The following is a 15,655-nucleotide window of genomic DNA, read 5'->3' on the forward strand; positions in this document are numbered from 1 at the left end:
CGCGGCCATGGCCCAGGTGGGCGCCATCGCGGCGCTCTCGCTGAGCTTCGTGGCCGCCGCCTTCCTCTCGGCCATCCACAAGATCGAGGAGGGCCACATCGGCGTCTACTACCGGTGAGCGCGCTGGGGAGCCCTCGCGGCGGTTCCGCGGTTCCCTTCCCCGCCCGTGCAGCCAGGCCTGATGCTGTCCGTTTCCCCCCGCAGTGGCGGGGCGCTGCTCACCTCCACCAGCGGCCCCGGCTTCCACCTCATGCTGCCCTTCATCACCTCCTACAAGTCGGTGCAGGTGCTGCTGCCGCCGCGCGGCGCGGGGGCCGCCTCGGGGCTGCGGCTCCCGGGCTTCCCTGAGGCTGAGGCGGGTGGGAATGAGGTCCCGGCGGGAAGGGGGGCGGTCTCGGGGGTTGCGGGTCCCAGGGGTCCCTGTTGTTGGGGGTGGAGGTGGCAACGGGGTCCCTGGGAGGGTCCCCAGAGGCTGCAGGTCCTGTCCCCCCTCCCCCCATAGCCGGGGGGGTGAGAAAAGGGTCCCCGGGGGTTATGGGGAGTGGGTGCCCAGGAGCTCACGTGGGGCCTGGGCTCCATTTACCCCTCCTGACGCTCCTCTCTGTGCAGACCACCCTGCAGACCGACGAGGTGAAAAATGTCCCCTGCGGCACCAGGTGAGCCCGGTCCTTTCTTGCTGCCCCAGGTTTTCCCCCCCGGGCTTGGTTTCCCTTCCCGGCTTCCCCTGCAAGCGGGGAACCTGTCTCCATCCCTTCACACCCCGGCTAAGAAGTTCTGTGTGAATGTCTTGAGCCTCTCTGCACCACTTTCCCCTCTGCTTGTGCCTGCAGAGGTGCTGAGACTTCCGTCAGCAAGTTCAGTCCTGATTTAGTTAATTTTTTGCTGGAAACGGGCCGTGTTTCAGCTCACTCCAGCCTGGCTTTTCCAGTAGCAGCCTGTCTGCTTGGGTCTGGCGTGCTGGAACTTGCCCTCTCATTGCAGAGAAGTCACCTCTGCTTTGCTGGTCCAGAAAGTGAGGCACGGGAAGGAAGGGAGCGGCTAGAGGATCTAGGGGAGGGACTTGGGAGCTTCGATTTCTGTGTCACAGCCCCTAGGAATTTGGTCTGGCCTGCTAGGGATTGATACGGCTCCTAAAGGACACTTGTGACAAAGCCCCGGAGGCTGCTGCTCAGCAAACTGCTTTATTTTTATTTCTTTTCTTCTTTTTGCAGTGGGGGAGTGATGATTTATTTTGACAGGATTGAGGTGGTGAATTTCCTCATCCAAGGTGCAGGTGAGTTTCTCCCTCGGACCCTCGGGTGCAGCATCCTCAGCACCCCTGTTAGCACAGGGTGAGCTGGTGCACGCTTGTGCCCTGCCCGTTTTGGGGCATTGCTCGTATTTCTCTGACTACCCCGTAAAGCCTCTGGGGCTCAGGCCTTTTAAACAGTTCTCCCAGCCCCTTGTGTGCTTCTTGTTTCTTGCACATACTTGTTCTCTGCTGCTAATTGCTTCGTTAGTCCCTCAATGTCATTTGTCACTCTTGCTGTCTGTGTTGTTATGGCCCCAGTGGGTTCTGTGCTTCCATGAAGAGCTTCTGGTTTGAATAATGAGGGGTGCACACACTGGGAGAGCCCAGAGCGGCTGCAGCACAGAGGGAATGACCCAGGCAGCCTTTTCTCCAGGCTGTTTCCTTGTTAACATCCTGCTTTTTACGAGCATGGAATTATTTCCCGGCTCATCAGCATCCTGCCTAGAGGCTTCTGTCCTAGCCTGATGTCAGGATTCCCTCCCACTGCTGCATGCAGTCTCTTCTTTCTGCTGTTGGGATGCAACACGTGCCATTTGCCTGACAGATACTAGGGTGTTACCTGCAGCTAGTGCAGGGAAGGCCACTGGGACTTAAATGCCGTTTTTTTGCTAAGCACAGGGTTGATGTGTGAGGTACCATGGGCAATAATTAAACCTCCCCGTCAGAGTAAGTGAACAAAGCGCCTGTTTGTGGCGTGAGCTGCTCTTTGCCAGGTGCTTCCCTGTTCCCTCAACAGCCACCGCCTCTCCCGCTGGTGTGAGTGAGCCGTAAGCTTTCCACTGCGAGCATTCACCTCTCGCCAGCTCTTAACACCCATTTCTCTGTTTTTTTTTTCAATGTAGTATATGACATAGTGAAGAACTACACCGCCGACTACGACAAAGCTCTCATCTTCAACAAGATCCACCACGAGCTGAACCAGTTCTGCAGTGTCCACACGCTGCAGGAGGTCTACATTGAGCTCTTCGGTGAGCTGCCCCCAGCACCAACGCTGCGTGCTCCACGCTGGCTTAGTGCTTCCTTGCATGATGTTTCAGAGCACATGTTTTTAGCCATAGACCTGAACAGAGTGGTGTTTTCTTGGTAAAAAGAGCCAGAGCACTGCCGGCACTGAGTGCTTTGCTTGTTGCTTTGGAGTGAGGAGATATCCCTTTGAGCATTCGGGCAGTGCTGGCTGCAGGCAAAGCGCTGCTGTGAACAGGAATTCGGGCCCAGAATGGAGTGAGTTTGTAGCTGCAGTTAGTCGATGCCAAGTCCTTGAGCAAACACAGGGAGGGTGCTTGCAAACTGTTCCTCTTGTCAGCAGGGCTTTTCAGGAAGCTTGGCTATGCCCGTTCTGACTGAATCTGTATAAAATTCAGAAGTGGCACTGTTGCCCTCCTGCTCCTTTATGGGGCACTTGGTGGGGGAGCTGGCCCTGTGCTCATGGAGTCTCCAGATGTCAGCAGCTGCTGGCAACAACTGCTTGGAGTAACTCAAGGCCACTGCCTTGCGCAGAAGGAACTCCGGTAAACTCCTGTGTTAGCTCTTCTGGTCTGAGCCGAATGTTCTTCTGGCTCCCAAGCCGTGCACGGGGCATTTCAAACGGCCTCGTGTCGTGATCTGCTGCCCCAACGTCTGCAGGCAGGTGCAGGAAACTGATAACAGCTGTTTCCTCCTGGCTGAACTGCACGGATTGCAAATGTGATTCACATGCAGCTAAACCGGGACCAAAGCAAATAATAAAGGAGTGAGACATGATCCCTTTCAAGGCTGTTACATTTTTATTTTCCCTTTGCATCCTCAGCAGGCCCCAGCTGGAAACACTGCTATCCTTGGCGCTTTTACCTGCAGCAGGATTTTCTTTTGTATTTTTCCTGGAAAACATGCTTCTTGCCCCCAAGGCTGCCCAGGCAGTGGAAAAGTGGCTCAGTTGTGGGTTGCCTCTCAGCAGGCTTTGGAAACGCCACTACCTTCTCTGACCTCTGTGCTGTGAGCAGCCCTTGCTGGTATAGTGGTCAGAGGGTATCTAATAAACCCTCCACATGCAGCTTATTTTCTGTCCAGTGCTTGGTTCTCTGCAGGATGAGTCTATGGGGAAGTCTATTTAAGTCTTCCAGAACCTCCAGAGAAGAGAGAGCTTAAGACGCCTGTGCACAGAAAAGGGGAAGGTCGAAATTGCTCTGTTGGCAAGAGATGCATGAAAATTGCAGCTTCTTTAACACTTTGAAATGGTGCGTGATGTGCCAAGAGGGGTGGGAACCTGGTTTTAGCTCACAGATTATTTTTCTCAGCACAGCATCTTTCTATCAAACTTACATTAGTATTTGCTTTCCAGGAATGAGAAGTGTGAGTAATTCCAGCTAATTCAATACCTGTTGAGAGCAAAAATCTTTGGGGGGGCTTTTAGTTACTCTGTTTGTTTTTTCTCCCCAATCAGATCAGATTGATGAAAACCTTAAACTGGCCTTGCAGCAAGATCTAACTACAATGGCCCCTGGATTAATTATACAGGTAATGAGGGTTCCTCTTTGAAGTGTCCAAGACATAGATCATAAGGGAGGGGAAAGAGCTAAAATCAAATAGGAAGCTGTGAAAATTTTTTAGAAAACTGTAATACAATCTGTGTTTAACTCCTTTGGGGATGGAGAGTAGTATTTCACCCGTTTCTTCCCGACTTTGCCGGGTTGGGTTTCTTTTGGTGTTATCCTGGATACTGGTGATCTTATATCAGGGGTTATCACTAGTTACGCTAGTGATGTCCAGGCTACAGGAGGTATCCTGATCTCGTCTCAGGGGATCATTAAAGCTTACATCTGCTCTTTGTTTTTTGGAGCTGGTCACAGTTCCTGCAGTGTAAAAGCTTTGTCTGGCAGAACATGCCCTAAATTAGCTTCCCCACCCTCTGCAGCCTTGAGGCCATTTGCCTTTTGGTTTTTGGCTGCTTGCCTATGTTTTCTTCGTTCTCTCTTTCCAGGCTGTCCGAGTTACAAAGCCAAACATCCCTGAAGCGATCCGGAGGAATTACGAGCTCATGTAAGTGCCCGAGACCTGCACCTTCGTGTTGCCAAAGGGAATTGCTCATCCCGATGAATGTGTTCTCACGGCACGCAGTGATCAGAGTGCCAGGCATGCTCTCCACCTCGTGCTGCCTCGCTGCCGTGCAGGTGTAGCGAGGCTGTACTGGATGAGCGTGTGTCAGTCACTGTCACTGACTGACAGCTCACTGGGAGCTGGAAGGTTTTGCACATTTGGGCACAGAAATTGCTTTCCCCAGAAGCTTGTTCCCCTTGCCACTGTTCCTATTTTTAAAAGGCCTCCCAGAGCACACGAGTGAGTGGCAGGTTGATACTGTCCACCACTAATCCTGCTGTTTTACTAGGCTTGAGAAGCTGTTGATAAAACAGGTTGAAGACTTGCAAAGCTTTGAAATAACTTTCTTTAATAGCACTTGACATCCTGATCCCTTCTCAGCACTGAGCCAGCAGCCTTGTCATGCACTCAGTCATTCAGAAATGCTTATTTTCTCTGAGCACTCTGCCAACAAAGCCTGCAGAAGCCAGAATAAGATCCCTTTCTCCCTTTTTCCCTGCTTTAGCATTTGCTCTGACCTTTTGACCATGATAAGTTGTTTGCACTGTGGTCGTGATGCATAGAGTTCCAAATTGGCCCGCTCTTATTTGTTGCCAGCAATGCAGCTGGGTATGTGTTCAGAATGGGGTTTTGGCTCCAGCTGCCCCTTTCCTGATTGAAGGGAATATTTAAAAAAAAAAAAAACAAAAAAAAAAACAAACAAAAAAAAACGCTCCCACAACTTTCTTTTGAAACTTCTTTTTATGTATACAGAACAGTAAGATAGAAAAGACTGAGCCATGTAAAATGCATGGAGCCATTTTGCTAACAAAGGATGATTTCAAAGCCGTTTCCTTCCACAGGCTTTCACACGAGAAAGGGAAGTTCTAACCATCTGTGCTAAGGCAAGGCTGCTGTCACTTTCATTTCTTCATTAATAGTTGCACAGAAAACTTGTGTATGGTCAAACTGCTCTGCTGTGAGCTGCCTCTGCCAGCAGGTGCTACGGGAGTCGGCAGAGAGTAGCAGGGAATGGTTCACGCTCGCCTTACTGAAAAGTGTCCTTGCTATGGAGGGAAGAAACACACAGTTTAGTATAGAAAAACCAAGTTCACATACTCATTTCCTGATTGCTGCCTGCCCGAAACGTGCTCAAAGGAGGCCAAAGCATCGTACTCAGTGAGCTCACGTTTTATACCTGCCTTTTTTTTTTTAGGGAGAGCGAGAAGACAAAGTTGCTGATTGCAGCACAGAAACAGAAGGTGGTGGAGAAGGAAGCAGAGACAGAAAGGAAAAAGGCCCTCATTGGTCTGTATTATCTTTATCCAAAGGCAGAAACTGTACAAGGGGGTGTGGTGGGGTAGGAAGCAACTAGAGGGAACCCAGACATCTGTGGGGGAAGGTGTGAGCTTGGTTCCTCATTGAGTTCCTTATTTTCTCACTGCATCCTTTCTGGACTTTTTTTTTCCACCTCAGAGGCAGAAAAGATTGCCCAAGTTGCTGAAATCACTTACGGACAGAAAGTGATGGAGAAGGAAACGGAGAAGCGCATTTCAGAGATTGAAGGCGAGTAGTGAACTTTGCAGTGAGCAAAAAAAACTGCAGTGGCTTTTGGCTAAAGATCTCAAAGTAGTTCATGAGGGAGTTAAGTTTGTTCTTGCATCAGTGCAGTGAAGTGCAGGTATTGACTGTGATCCCTAACTGCACCTTTGTGGATGTCAGATTGGATTATTTGTCTTCTGTAATGAAACAGTTGCTGTGTTTTCCGCACAAGAGTTTAGTGGCTGGCTAGAGAAGAAGAGAGTGTACTTAGCCTGTGCGACGAAAGGAGCAATAAGAAACCTGTCTGTATAAAATAATTTGGGGTTTCAGGTCACAGTTCCAACTTGCTTATTTTATAATACCATGCTGCAACTTTTTAGGAAGAAAAAATAAGGAAAGATCCTGTTTCTGGGCTTTCCATTTTGCTCTCCCTTTTCCTTGTTGCATAAATGCTTTACAGTTTAGCAGTGATCCTGACCACACAAAGAAGAGTTCTGGATGTAAACATGGCAGGAAATAATGAATGTGGGAGCCTGTGTTTTCATTTGTTTTGTTTTCCCCAGATGCCGCATTTCTTGCGAGAGAGAAGGCAAGAGCTGATGCTGAATGCTACACTGCTATGAAAATAGCTGAGGCTAACAAGGTACTGGTATTTCCATAACCTGGGGCTAAAGTGGGACTCGGTACGTCAGACTGTATGGAAGGCTTTAGCAAAAGGGCAGTCTGTGCTTATTGTGTCTGCTTGAGCAAGTTGGAAAGCAACACAAAGCTACCTTCTTTCGGCATGAAACAGTGGTATTTGCAAGTTGATATTCTCTTCTAGCTTGGTTTATGCGAGGATACATGGAATATCTGCCAGGACATCCTGGCAGGAAGCCTTTGCTTTGTAAGGATCAGTGAGAACGGACAGCAGTTCGAAATGTTTGTGCACAAGTTTTGCCCTGTTTTTTTCCATTCTTTCTGTTACAATGTGATTGTCCCGAGAAAATGAGCTCTGCTCTCCAAAAGAGACTTTTCAACCTACTCTGTAGGGAGGGGGGAAAAAAAAAAAGCCAGCTGTATTTCTTTCCAGTATTTTGCGTTGCGACAGCTTTCCGTGACTGCTAGTGTTTTGGAAAAGTGAACTCTTTGTATGCTTAAAACAGAAAGTTGGTTTTGAATAAATCTGAGCTGTTGGTGATGTTTTTTTATTTTTGTGCAGCTGAAGTTAACTCCTGAGTATTTGCAGCTGATGAAATACAAGGCTATTGCAGCGAACAGCAAGATCTATTTTGGCAAAGATATTCCCAACATGTTCATGGACCATGCAGGGAGCCAGACGAAGCTTGCGGATGGACTCACGGAAGGAATCCAAGACGATGATGGTGCAGGAACCAGTGAAGACACAAAACTGCATCGTAACATCAAATGATCTTGCAAGATTTGTAGTTTTCTTATATGAAAAGAAGAGGAGAACTGGGAAGTTCCTTTCTCTTTCCCCTTTCCTGTACTGAGCAAGATGAATCAGACTTAATCCCGTTAATCTTTTCTGGGACGATTAGATGCAAGGACTTTGGTATTTATGGGGTGCTTTTTTTCTGGTGACATCTAAGCAGTCAGCTCCAAATATGTCCTCGAGAAGCACCTCTCCTGCTGATGGACAAAAAGACCAATTATTGTGGAGGGGCCAGATGGATGACATCTCTGCACAATGTGTTCTGCGGCCAACTCAGCTAGGTACTTTATTTGGGAGGGAATGGGTTTATAGCAGCTGTGGAAGTAAAGAAGATTTGGAGGGAGGGGGAGTTGCTGCTATTTTTTTCTTTTTTGTTGGAAATTCCCAGTACTTTATTTCAAACCCATTTTAAAAAAGGTGCTAGACTTTTGTACACTAAGCGTGTCTGCTTGAAGGCTCAGACACCGTCAGAATGTCAGGTGGCTTAGAGGTAGTGCTCTGAACTATTCATTTGCTGCATCTAACACTGGTTTGTTTTCCATTCGTCGTATTTGGAGAGCTTAAAGGGACGTCCTTGCTGGCAGTTCATCCACTGAGCCAAGAGTCCAGGTATGCCGATGGAGGCAGTGTCCTGCCAGTGTTTCACTGGACTGAACTGCCCCCTCAAATCAGACCTGTATTTTCAGCATAGAGCATAAGGGAAGGGATATTTGCTGGTAGCAAAATAATATACTGAAAAGTCACAGGGCAAAGGCACGCACTTACATCTGCGCTATTCAGAGAGAAAATACCTTTTTTTCTTTGCTCAGGACAATGCTGTACAGTGTACCTTTCACTACAGACCACTGATTAATTCTTATATCAGATACAGAGGAAAATATAGAGGGTTTTTTTTGTTTTATTTGGCATGTATGCAGAACTTTGAGGGGGTGGGGGGAAGCTCAGGGCTAGAGCAAACATCTGTTTTTATTTCCTGTCCCCCACACCAATCCATCAGTAACCTGGCAGGAGAGCCTGTTTATTAACTCCTTTTAATTTACAGTCCATATACTAATATGAAAAAAGAGTGCAAGTTCTAACTTAGTTGTCATGGACCAGCCTATTGCACTTAAAATCTAGTGTTGCAGAGCTTGCCGCCTACTGTGCTTGGTTTCACTCTTCAGTGTTTTAAATATATGCTTTTTTTTTTTTTTAATAAGCACAGTAAGAGAGAAATCCAATACATTTTTAGTGCTGGTTCCAGTATCTTCACTATTTCTTATTATTTTTACTTTTGGAGTGATGACTATACATATTTGAAAAATCAAAGATAGCACCAGTTACAGCTGGAAAAAGCCCATCTACAGATATTCTTGTGTCTGCTGGAAAAACTGGGCCCCATGGTGAAAAATTTCATCTCAGAAATCTACAGGGGACCAGGTAGCAGTCAAGAAATTGCATCCAGAAATGTGTGGGTAATATTACTCAGTTTTATAAATTTTCTGCAGAAGATTATGAAAAGGGAATAGCAAAACTTTCGACCTCAGGTAATCATACCCAGCACTTTGGAGGTTATCTGGGTTGCATGGGGCTGTTCTGCTTTCATATTTGGGGTTCCATTTAGTAACTAAGACATTCTTTAGTTGAGTGTCTACTCAAATGCAAAGACCCTAACAAACCAAAGTGTGTTTCAAAGGATGCTCCTGTGGAACATTACTGCAAAACAACAGTTTGAATAGGTCTTAGTGATTATTTTTAATGGAAAATATTGCCGTGAAAGTGCTCCTTTGTGGAGAAATACAGGGGGGGGAAAAAAAAAAAAAAGAATAACCAGACTTATTAATCTAAAATGCAGATTTTTTTAAACCACTCCATGAACCTTTATGATTCCTCCTAATTGAAAGCTAATTACTGCAGTAGGAGCGATAACACCATAGACTTTTGCAGCTTAAGCAATCTCTAATAAGAATTTAAAGAAAGAACAGAGTTGAAATTATACATTCTTTTCTACAAGTTGAAATTCAGTGTTGCCTTTTTTTTTTTTTTTTTTTTGAGATTCTTCATTATATCTTGAAACCTCTGGAATATTCCACAATAAATTTCTCACATGTTGTGCTTTATCCCGTCTATCTCTTAAGTTGTGCTTTCCCTGATCAGCACCTTGAAAGGGGGCCCGGACTGTCCCTGACCTTTTGATGCGCTCGACTAAAAGCCCTTTTAGGTTGGTGTTTGTTAACAAAAACCTTCCATTTTGGTTTTGATTTTTGTCAGGGGTGACAGCGGCGTGCTACAGCCTCGGGCTACACTCGGCCATTGCAGAGGATGCCAAAGTGTGTGTGTGTATGAGGGGGTGGAAAATGCAGGAAGTCTCTGGATTGGGTAAAATTCGTGTAAAATCTTGTTTTTAGCACCGGGAGCGCCACCTTAGGGCCAGGCGACCTTCCCAACATGGTGGCGCCGCCCTGCGGCCCGCCCCCTAGATGCCATTGGCTGGGCAGCGGCGGCGGCGCGCCCTGATTGGTGGTGGGCAGGATGACGCGTGTGTGTGGCGGAAGGCGGTGGGGGCCGGCCGGGGATGTGGAGAGTAGGCATGGCAGCCAGCGAAGGGCTGGGCCCGGCGCTGCGGGCCGTCACGGAGCGAGTGCAACAGGCGGTAGGCCGGAGGCCGCAGGTGAGGGGCGTCGCGAGGCGGGGAGGGCACGGGCCTGGGAGGGAGGGGGCGGGAGAGCGGGGTTTGCTACCGTCCCGGCGGCTGCAGCTCCCTTCCCGCCATGGCGGCGGGTCCTCCAGCACCATAGAGATCACCGTGCCTTTCCCCATGAGGCACACGCGTCCTCCCCCACCATGGAGACAGCCCCCGCCTTGGAGTGGGGTGCCCCCCCACCGCTAACCATCATCAAAAGATACACGCAGACAGGAAAGAACAGGTTCCCCAAGGTAAGGGCTGGCTTTCCCTCCACATACCATAGAGAGGCCCCACAACACCCTGGAGACAGGTCCCCCGAGATCATAGAGAGCAGCCTCCCACCATAGAGACGGGCCCCGTCGTGCCCACAGTGGCTGTAGGCTGGAGGTGGCCGGGCTGGGGGTCGGAAGGTGTCACCCGATCCGGGCGCTCCCCGCAGGGGCTCCCGGCCGTGCAGCCCCGGCTGGTGGCCGTGAGCAAGACGAAGCCGGCGGACATGGTGATCGAGGCCTACGAGCACGGGCAGCGCAGCTTCGGGGAGAACTACGTGAGTGCCCGGCGGCCGCGGGCCCCGCTCGCGCTCGCGGCCGCGCCGCAGCCCTGACCGCGCGCTGCCTTCGGTCCCCACAGGTTCAAGAGCTGCTGGAGAAGGCGTCCGACTCCAGGGTAAGCACACGCTTCCCTCCGCCCGGTTTTCCACGCGCTGCCGCCTCCTGAAGTGTCTTGGACAAAGTCCTGTCTGTTGTGAGAGACCTGGTGACGGCAGAGCTGCTCCTTGGTCTTCTTTGGAAAGAGCCCTTTTGTTTCCCTAGATATGTGGTGGGGTCAGTCCCAGCTTTTCTGCCTGTTCTTCCTTGCCCCTTCTGCCCTGCTCCGTGACGAGGATCCTGCAGACGCGGTGCCTTAGTCGCAGAGCATCTGTGCACAGCACCTGGCCTCTCGTCCTTTGCGTGCTGGACATACCCGTGCAGAACTGACTCCGTTTGGGGCAAGGCACGATGTCCCAAATCACTTTCTGATTCTGCAGTTACAACAGAGCTTTGCCCTCCCTGTCAACCTTGTGATGCCGCAGTGCTGTTCCCCTCCGGAATGAGACCCTCTCCATTCCTGCCACGAGCCCTGCCTGAGCCCTGTCTTGCAGGGAAAACAAAAGCAGCCGGCACGTCTGGAACTGTGTCTGCAGGCAGACCAAGACCCGAGGATTGCTTGGGGCAAGAGGAAATTATCATTCAGACCTGATTAACTGTTCCTTTCTGTTCTCAGATTCTGTCGTCTTGTCCGGAGATTAAGTGGCATTTTATTGGCCATCTGCAGAAAAATAACGTCAACAAGTTGATCGGTAAACTCTATTTAACTTCATGTGCGGAGCCCGTGGGCAATAGTCTTGCAATGGTCACACAAATAATAACCCTGATTTATCTATTTATATTGCTGATTTCAAGCCAGGAAGACATCTAATTAGCAAATAGAAGAATGTCCCATTTTTCAGTCCTCGCTGAGTCTGTTCCCTCTTGCCATAGTCTCCTGCTGACCGTGCATGATTGCAGCTATATCTGTGCTTGTGATGCTTGGACAGCGCGAGGCCTCTTATTCAGAGGGGCTACTTGTCCTTTGCAGCTTTCCCAGCCTGAGCTGCTCGTGTATTTACTCATTTTGCTCATTTCCCATGAATTACTGGACAAAGCTCGGGCCGTTGAGTCGTGCTGTGCTTTCACTTTGTAATTAGCTTGTTCCGGAAGGTTTGGGGTTCCCTGTGGTCTGGGGCACTGCAGGACTGACACCTTGCAGTGCAGTGACCTCTTCTCCCTTTCCCTCCTTGGTGTATGTGGGTGTGAACATCACTCCGCACTCATGCAGTTCACCAGCTGTACCAGACATCTCACTTGGTTGCTGTATTGCAACCTTTCCAACAAAGTTGCTAATCCACAGATTTTTCCGTGTCTCTGCCCCCCAAAGGACGTGTGCACGGTCTTGTTATGAAGGGAATCATTAAGGGAATCATTATTAAGGGAATCAAAAGCTGTGGTTAGGGAAGCAAACAGTGTTGAATGGCTTAGCTACGAGGGTAAGAACAGGCAGAGGACTTTGGCCGTTAGTTCAGCACTGTCTCTGAGCTGAGTTTCTAGATGTAGCAGCTTTTGTGCCAGCAGAATTGTCCTGACCTTGTCTTTTCTCCCTAGCTGTCCCTAACCTCTTCATGTTGGAAACGGTGGATTCTGTGAAACTGGCAGACAGAGTCAACAGCTCGTGGCAGAAGAAAGGGTCAACGCAGAAACTAAAAGTCATGGTGCAAGTTAACACTAGTGGAGAAGACAGTAAGTGTCTGCACAGTCTTCATGGTGACACGCACATTATCCTGCTGACTTACAGGAGAAGGTTTCTTTAGTCTAGAAAGAAACTCAGCTTGCTTGTAAGAAGAGTTTTGGTGAAAAGGCTGATCCGAGATGATCCCCTTCTGCCTGACTGTGGCAAGAGGACTTCTCTGGCAGAGTTTGACCTGCATCGCTCCCTTTTATGTTTTCTCCAGGTAAGCATGGCCTGCCTCCCGGAGAGACCGCAGCAGCTGTGGAGCATGTCATCAACAAGTGTCCGAGCTTGGAATTTGTGGGACTGATGACGATTGGCAGCATTGGCCATGACCTTAGTAAGGGGCCAAATCCTGATTTCCAGGTGAGAGTTTCCTAGAAGATAACTGGGTGCAGGGGGCGGCCTGAGGCCAAGGAACTGCGTCTGTGTGGCCTGTCATACTGGTGTGATAATCAGTTATCTTCAGGAGACTTGTAAATATGTGTTGTCACTCATGTAGCGGGAAACTCTGGGTGTTCCTGGAGAGCAGAGCAAGCAGCAACAGGACATGTGGGAATTTCCCATCTGCATAAAGGAAAGAAAGGCAGGAAACGGGGTCTGGAGAACCCTGCGGATGAGCTGCCGTGGTTGTCCTACAACATGCCATCCTCTCCTCTCCCCTGCCTTGTAGATGTTGTTATCCCTGCGGCAGGAGGTGTGTGAAAAGCTGAACCTGCCCCTGGAGAAGGTGGAGCTGAGCATGGGCATGTCCACGGACTTCCAGCACGCAGTAAGCCTGGTTTCGCTCTGCTATCTTTTATTTTAGCACCTAAAGATGCCCTCACCTGCAGCTAGCATCCAAAAATCCACTCGTACCTCATCCAGACAGGCCTTGTAGGCCTCTCCTCGCATGGAGATCCATCCTGACTCTGCTGTGCTGTGAAAAACAGCTCTCCTGGCCCTGGCATGCACTTCTGGGGATCAAAATAGACCCTTGTTGTAGCTACAGTTAGCAAATATAAGGGCTACCTCTGTAGCCTGGCGAGCATCTAGATTGTTTGGGGGCTGTGCTGGTGGGTGGTAGCTCTGTATTGAACTCTGCCTTTTGCCTCCTCTTCGTAGATAGAGGTGGGATCCACAAACGTCAGGATCGGAAGCACAATTTTTGGAGAGCGAGATTACTCCAACAAAGCAGGTGGTGGGAAAGCCCTTGCTGAAAGTGAAGGTAAAACGGAGGCCCTGACAGTGTAGGATCGTTAAATGGGATAAAAAGTGGCCTCGACAGAGGACAAATGATGGGAGACCTCGCTATGCATTCTTACCTCCCTCCGTGTCGGCACCCGATCGCGATGGTGAGAGGAAATTCCTCATAATAGAATAGAGGCCAGAAATGCCTCGTAATTTATTGTGATTTTAGAGTACCCATAGAAACTGGAACTTTTGTAACCAGCAAGTGCTAAGGAAAAACATAGTTGAAAGTGACTTTGGTACCTTAAATACTTCAGGCTGATTAAGAACAATTTAATTTTGGATAAATGGGTTCAAAAAGAAATAATTATCTGTAAGAACGGAGTTGCTAATGAGCAGGATATATCTACAGCAGTGCCAATGATTGTTTTCACTGAGGAGTAAATTCTTCACTAACAAGTTTATTTCTTGCCAGAGACCTAAAAATACTTCCTGTCCTCGAGTGAAGGTTTTGCACATGACTGCAGCTGAGTGGTTGCTTAAATAGGAGCTACGTGCCAGAAACATATTGTAACCCTTACAGGCTCTGAGGGGCATGGGAGAGCCTGTGTGTGTTTAAGCTGGGGATGAATAACAAGCACATGAGGATGAATAAAGAACAGCTGCCAGCGTGAGCTCGTGGCATAGTGTTTGGGATGCAGATTGCAAGTCCCTGCTGACTTTTCCTGCGGGTGACACATCTCGTATCCTGGGACGCTGCCAGCCTTTCCCATCCCGTCTCGTGAAGTGCTGTTGGGGGTTGTTTTCACCCTGCCTCGCTCCTGATGCTCCAAGGTATTTCTGGTGAGTGGGGGCAGTTCCTCAGGCTCCTTGCTCTACCTTGGGCTTGCTGTGGCATTCCAGGAAAGCTTAACCAGACGGGGCCTCTGCTACCCCGGTTCCACCTGTACCAGGATTGTAATGCTCATCTTGGGGGAGCGGCTTTGCTAGAGGGGAAAAGCAGTTTGGAAAGTCAAGTATTACATGTCCCTGTGCTCCCCAGAAGCTCTTCCACCGCTCACAGTTCCTAGATGGCATCTTGATGCATTAAGGGCTGGCCTCGAATTTCCTTCCCATGAACGAGGACAGCAGGACACCTGGCCCCGGGGGCCCTGCGCCCTTTAGTGCGGCCTCCCTGCGCCTCCGTGCATGGAGGCCCGGGGAGGCTGCACGAAAACCTGGAGGCCACTAGGGGGCAGCTGCGCACGGAGGCCCAGGGAGGCTGCGCTGGGATGTGATGTCCCCAGCCCCATATTGATGTCCCCAGCCCCATATTGATGTCCCCAGCCCCATATTGATGTCCCCAGCCCCTCAATGAGGTCCCCAGCCCCACACTGCTGTCCCCACCCCAATGCTGATGTCCCCACAGTCCTACTGATGTCCCCAACCCCTCAATGAGGTCCCCAGCCCCACACGGATGTCCCCACTGTCACACTGATGTCCCCAGCCCCTCAATGAGATCCCCAGGCTCACACTGATGTCCTCAATCCCTCAATGAGGTCCCCAATCCCAGACTGGTGTCCTCAGCCCCATACTGATGCCCCCAGTCCCTCAATGAGGGCCCCAGCCCCATATTGATGTCTCCAACCCCTCAATGAGATCCCCAACCTCGGGCTGATGGCCCCAGCCCCACACTGATGTCCCCACAGTCCTGCTGATGTCTCAAACCCCATACTAATGTCCCCAGCCCCTCAGTGAGGTCCCCAGGCCCACACTGATGTCCCCAAATCCACGCTGATGTCCTCAACACCTCAATGAGATCCCCAATCCCAGACTGGTGTCCCCAGCCCCACACTGATGTGCCCAGCCCCTCAATGAGATCCCCAGCCCCATACTGATGTCTCCAACCCCTCAATGAGGTCCCCATACCCAGGGTGGTGTTCCCAGCCCCTCAATGAGGTCCCCAGCCCCACACTGATCTCCCCAGCCCCATGCTTATGTCCCCAGCTCCTCAATGAGATTCCCAGCCCCATACTGATGTCTCCAACCCCTCAATGAGATCCCCAATCCCGTGCTGGTGTACGCCACCCCACACTGATGTCTCCAGTCCCATACTGGTGTCCCCAGTCCCTCAATGAGATCCCCAGCCCCATACTGATGTCTCCAACCCCTCAATGAGATCCCCAGCCCCATGCTGGTGTCCCCAGCCCCTCAGTGA

General features: G+C 49.9%; 2 protein-coding genes across 2 annotated transcripts; both read left to right on the plus strand.

Annotated features, from left to right (window-relative positions):
- ERLIN2 (ER lipid raft associated 2) lies at positions 1-9,275 on the plus strand. The gene is made up of 11 exons (XM_026043333.1): positions 1-114; positions 205-286; positions 610-656; positions 1,212-1,273; positions 2,134-2,259; positions 3,711-3,784; positions 4,248-4,306; positions 5,559-5,650; positions 5,819-5,908; positions 6,448-6,527; positions 7,086-9,275. Exons 1-11 carry the CDS (start codon positions 8-10, stop codon positions 7,293-7,295), a joined length of 1,029 nt encoding a protein of 342 aa, XP_025899118.1. The 5' UTR covers positions 1-7; the 3' UTR covers positions 7,296-9,275.
- Positions 9,276-10,353: 1,078 nt separating this feature from the next.
- Positions 10,354-14,064, plus strand: PLPBP (pyridoxal phosphate binding protein). The gene is made up of 7 exons (XM_026043713.1): positions 10,354-10,531; positions 10,615-10,650; positions 11,248-11,323; positions 12,165-12,299; positions 12,512-12,654; positions 12,962-13,060; positions 13,393-14,064. Exons 1-7 carry the CDS (start codon positions 10,481-10,483, stop codon positions 13,519-13,521), a joined length of 669 nt encoding a protein of 222 aa, XP_025899498.1. The 5' UTR covers positions 10,354-10,480; the 3' UTR covers positions 13,522-14,064.
- The last annotated feature ends 1,591 nt before the right edge of the window (positions 14,065-15,655 follow it).

The sequence above is a fragment of the Nothoprocta perdicaria genome, unplaced genomic scaffold, assembly GCF_003342845.1.
Source record: "Nothoprocta perdicaria isolate Ctin4 unplaced genomic scaffold, notPer1 scaffold_103, whole genome shotgun sequence".
NCBI lineage: Eukaryota > Metazoa > Chordata > Aves > Tinamiformes > Tinamidae > Nothoprocta > Nothoprocta perdicaria.

Excerpts from the sequence above, each read along its gene's own strand:
- ERLIN2 (XM_026043333.1), top strand. The coding sequence starts at position 8 with ATGGCCCAGGTGGGCGCCATCGCGGCGCTCTCGCTGAGCTTCGTGGCC. Across the intron at positions 657-1,211 it reads AATGTCCCCTGCGGCACCAG|TGGGGGAGTGATGATTTATT; the intron begins GTGAGCCCGGTC and ends TTCTTTTTGCAG. Across the intron at positions 3,785-4,247 it reads CCCCTGGATTAATTATACAG|GCTGTCCGAGTTACAAAGCC; the intron begins GTAATGAGGGTT and ends CTCTCTTTCCAG.
- PLPBP (XM_026043713.1), top strand. The coding sequence starts at position 10,481 with ATGGTGATCGAGGCCTACGAGCACGGGCAGCGCAGCTTCGGGGAGAAC. Across the intron at positions 10,651-11,247 it reads AGAAGGCGTCCGACTCCAGG|ATTCTGTCGTCTTGTCCGGA; the intron begins GTAAGCACACGC and ends TTCTGTTCTCAG. Across the intron at positions 11,324-12,164 it reads TAACGTCAACAAGTTGATCG|CTGTCCCTAACCTCTTCATG; the intron begins GTAAACTCTATT and ends TTTTCTCCCTAG.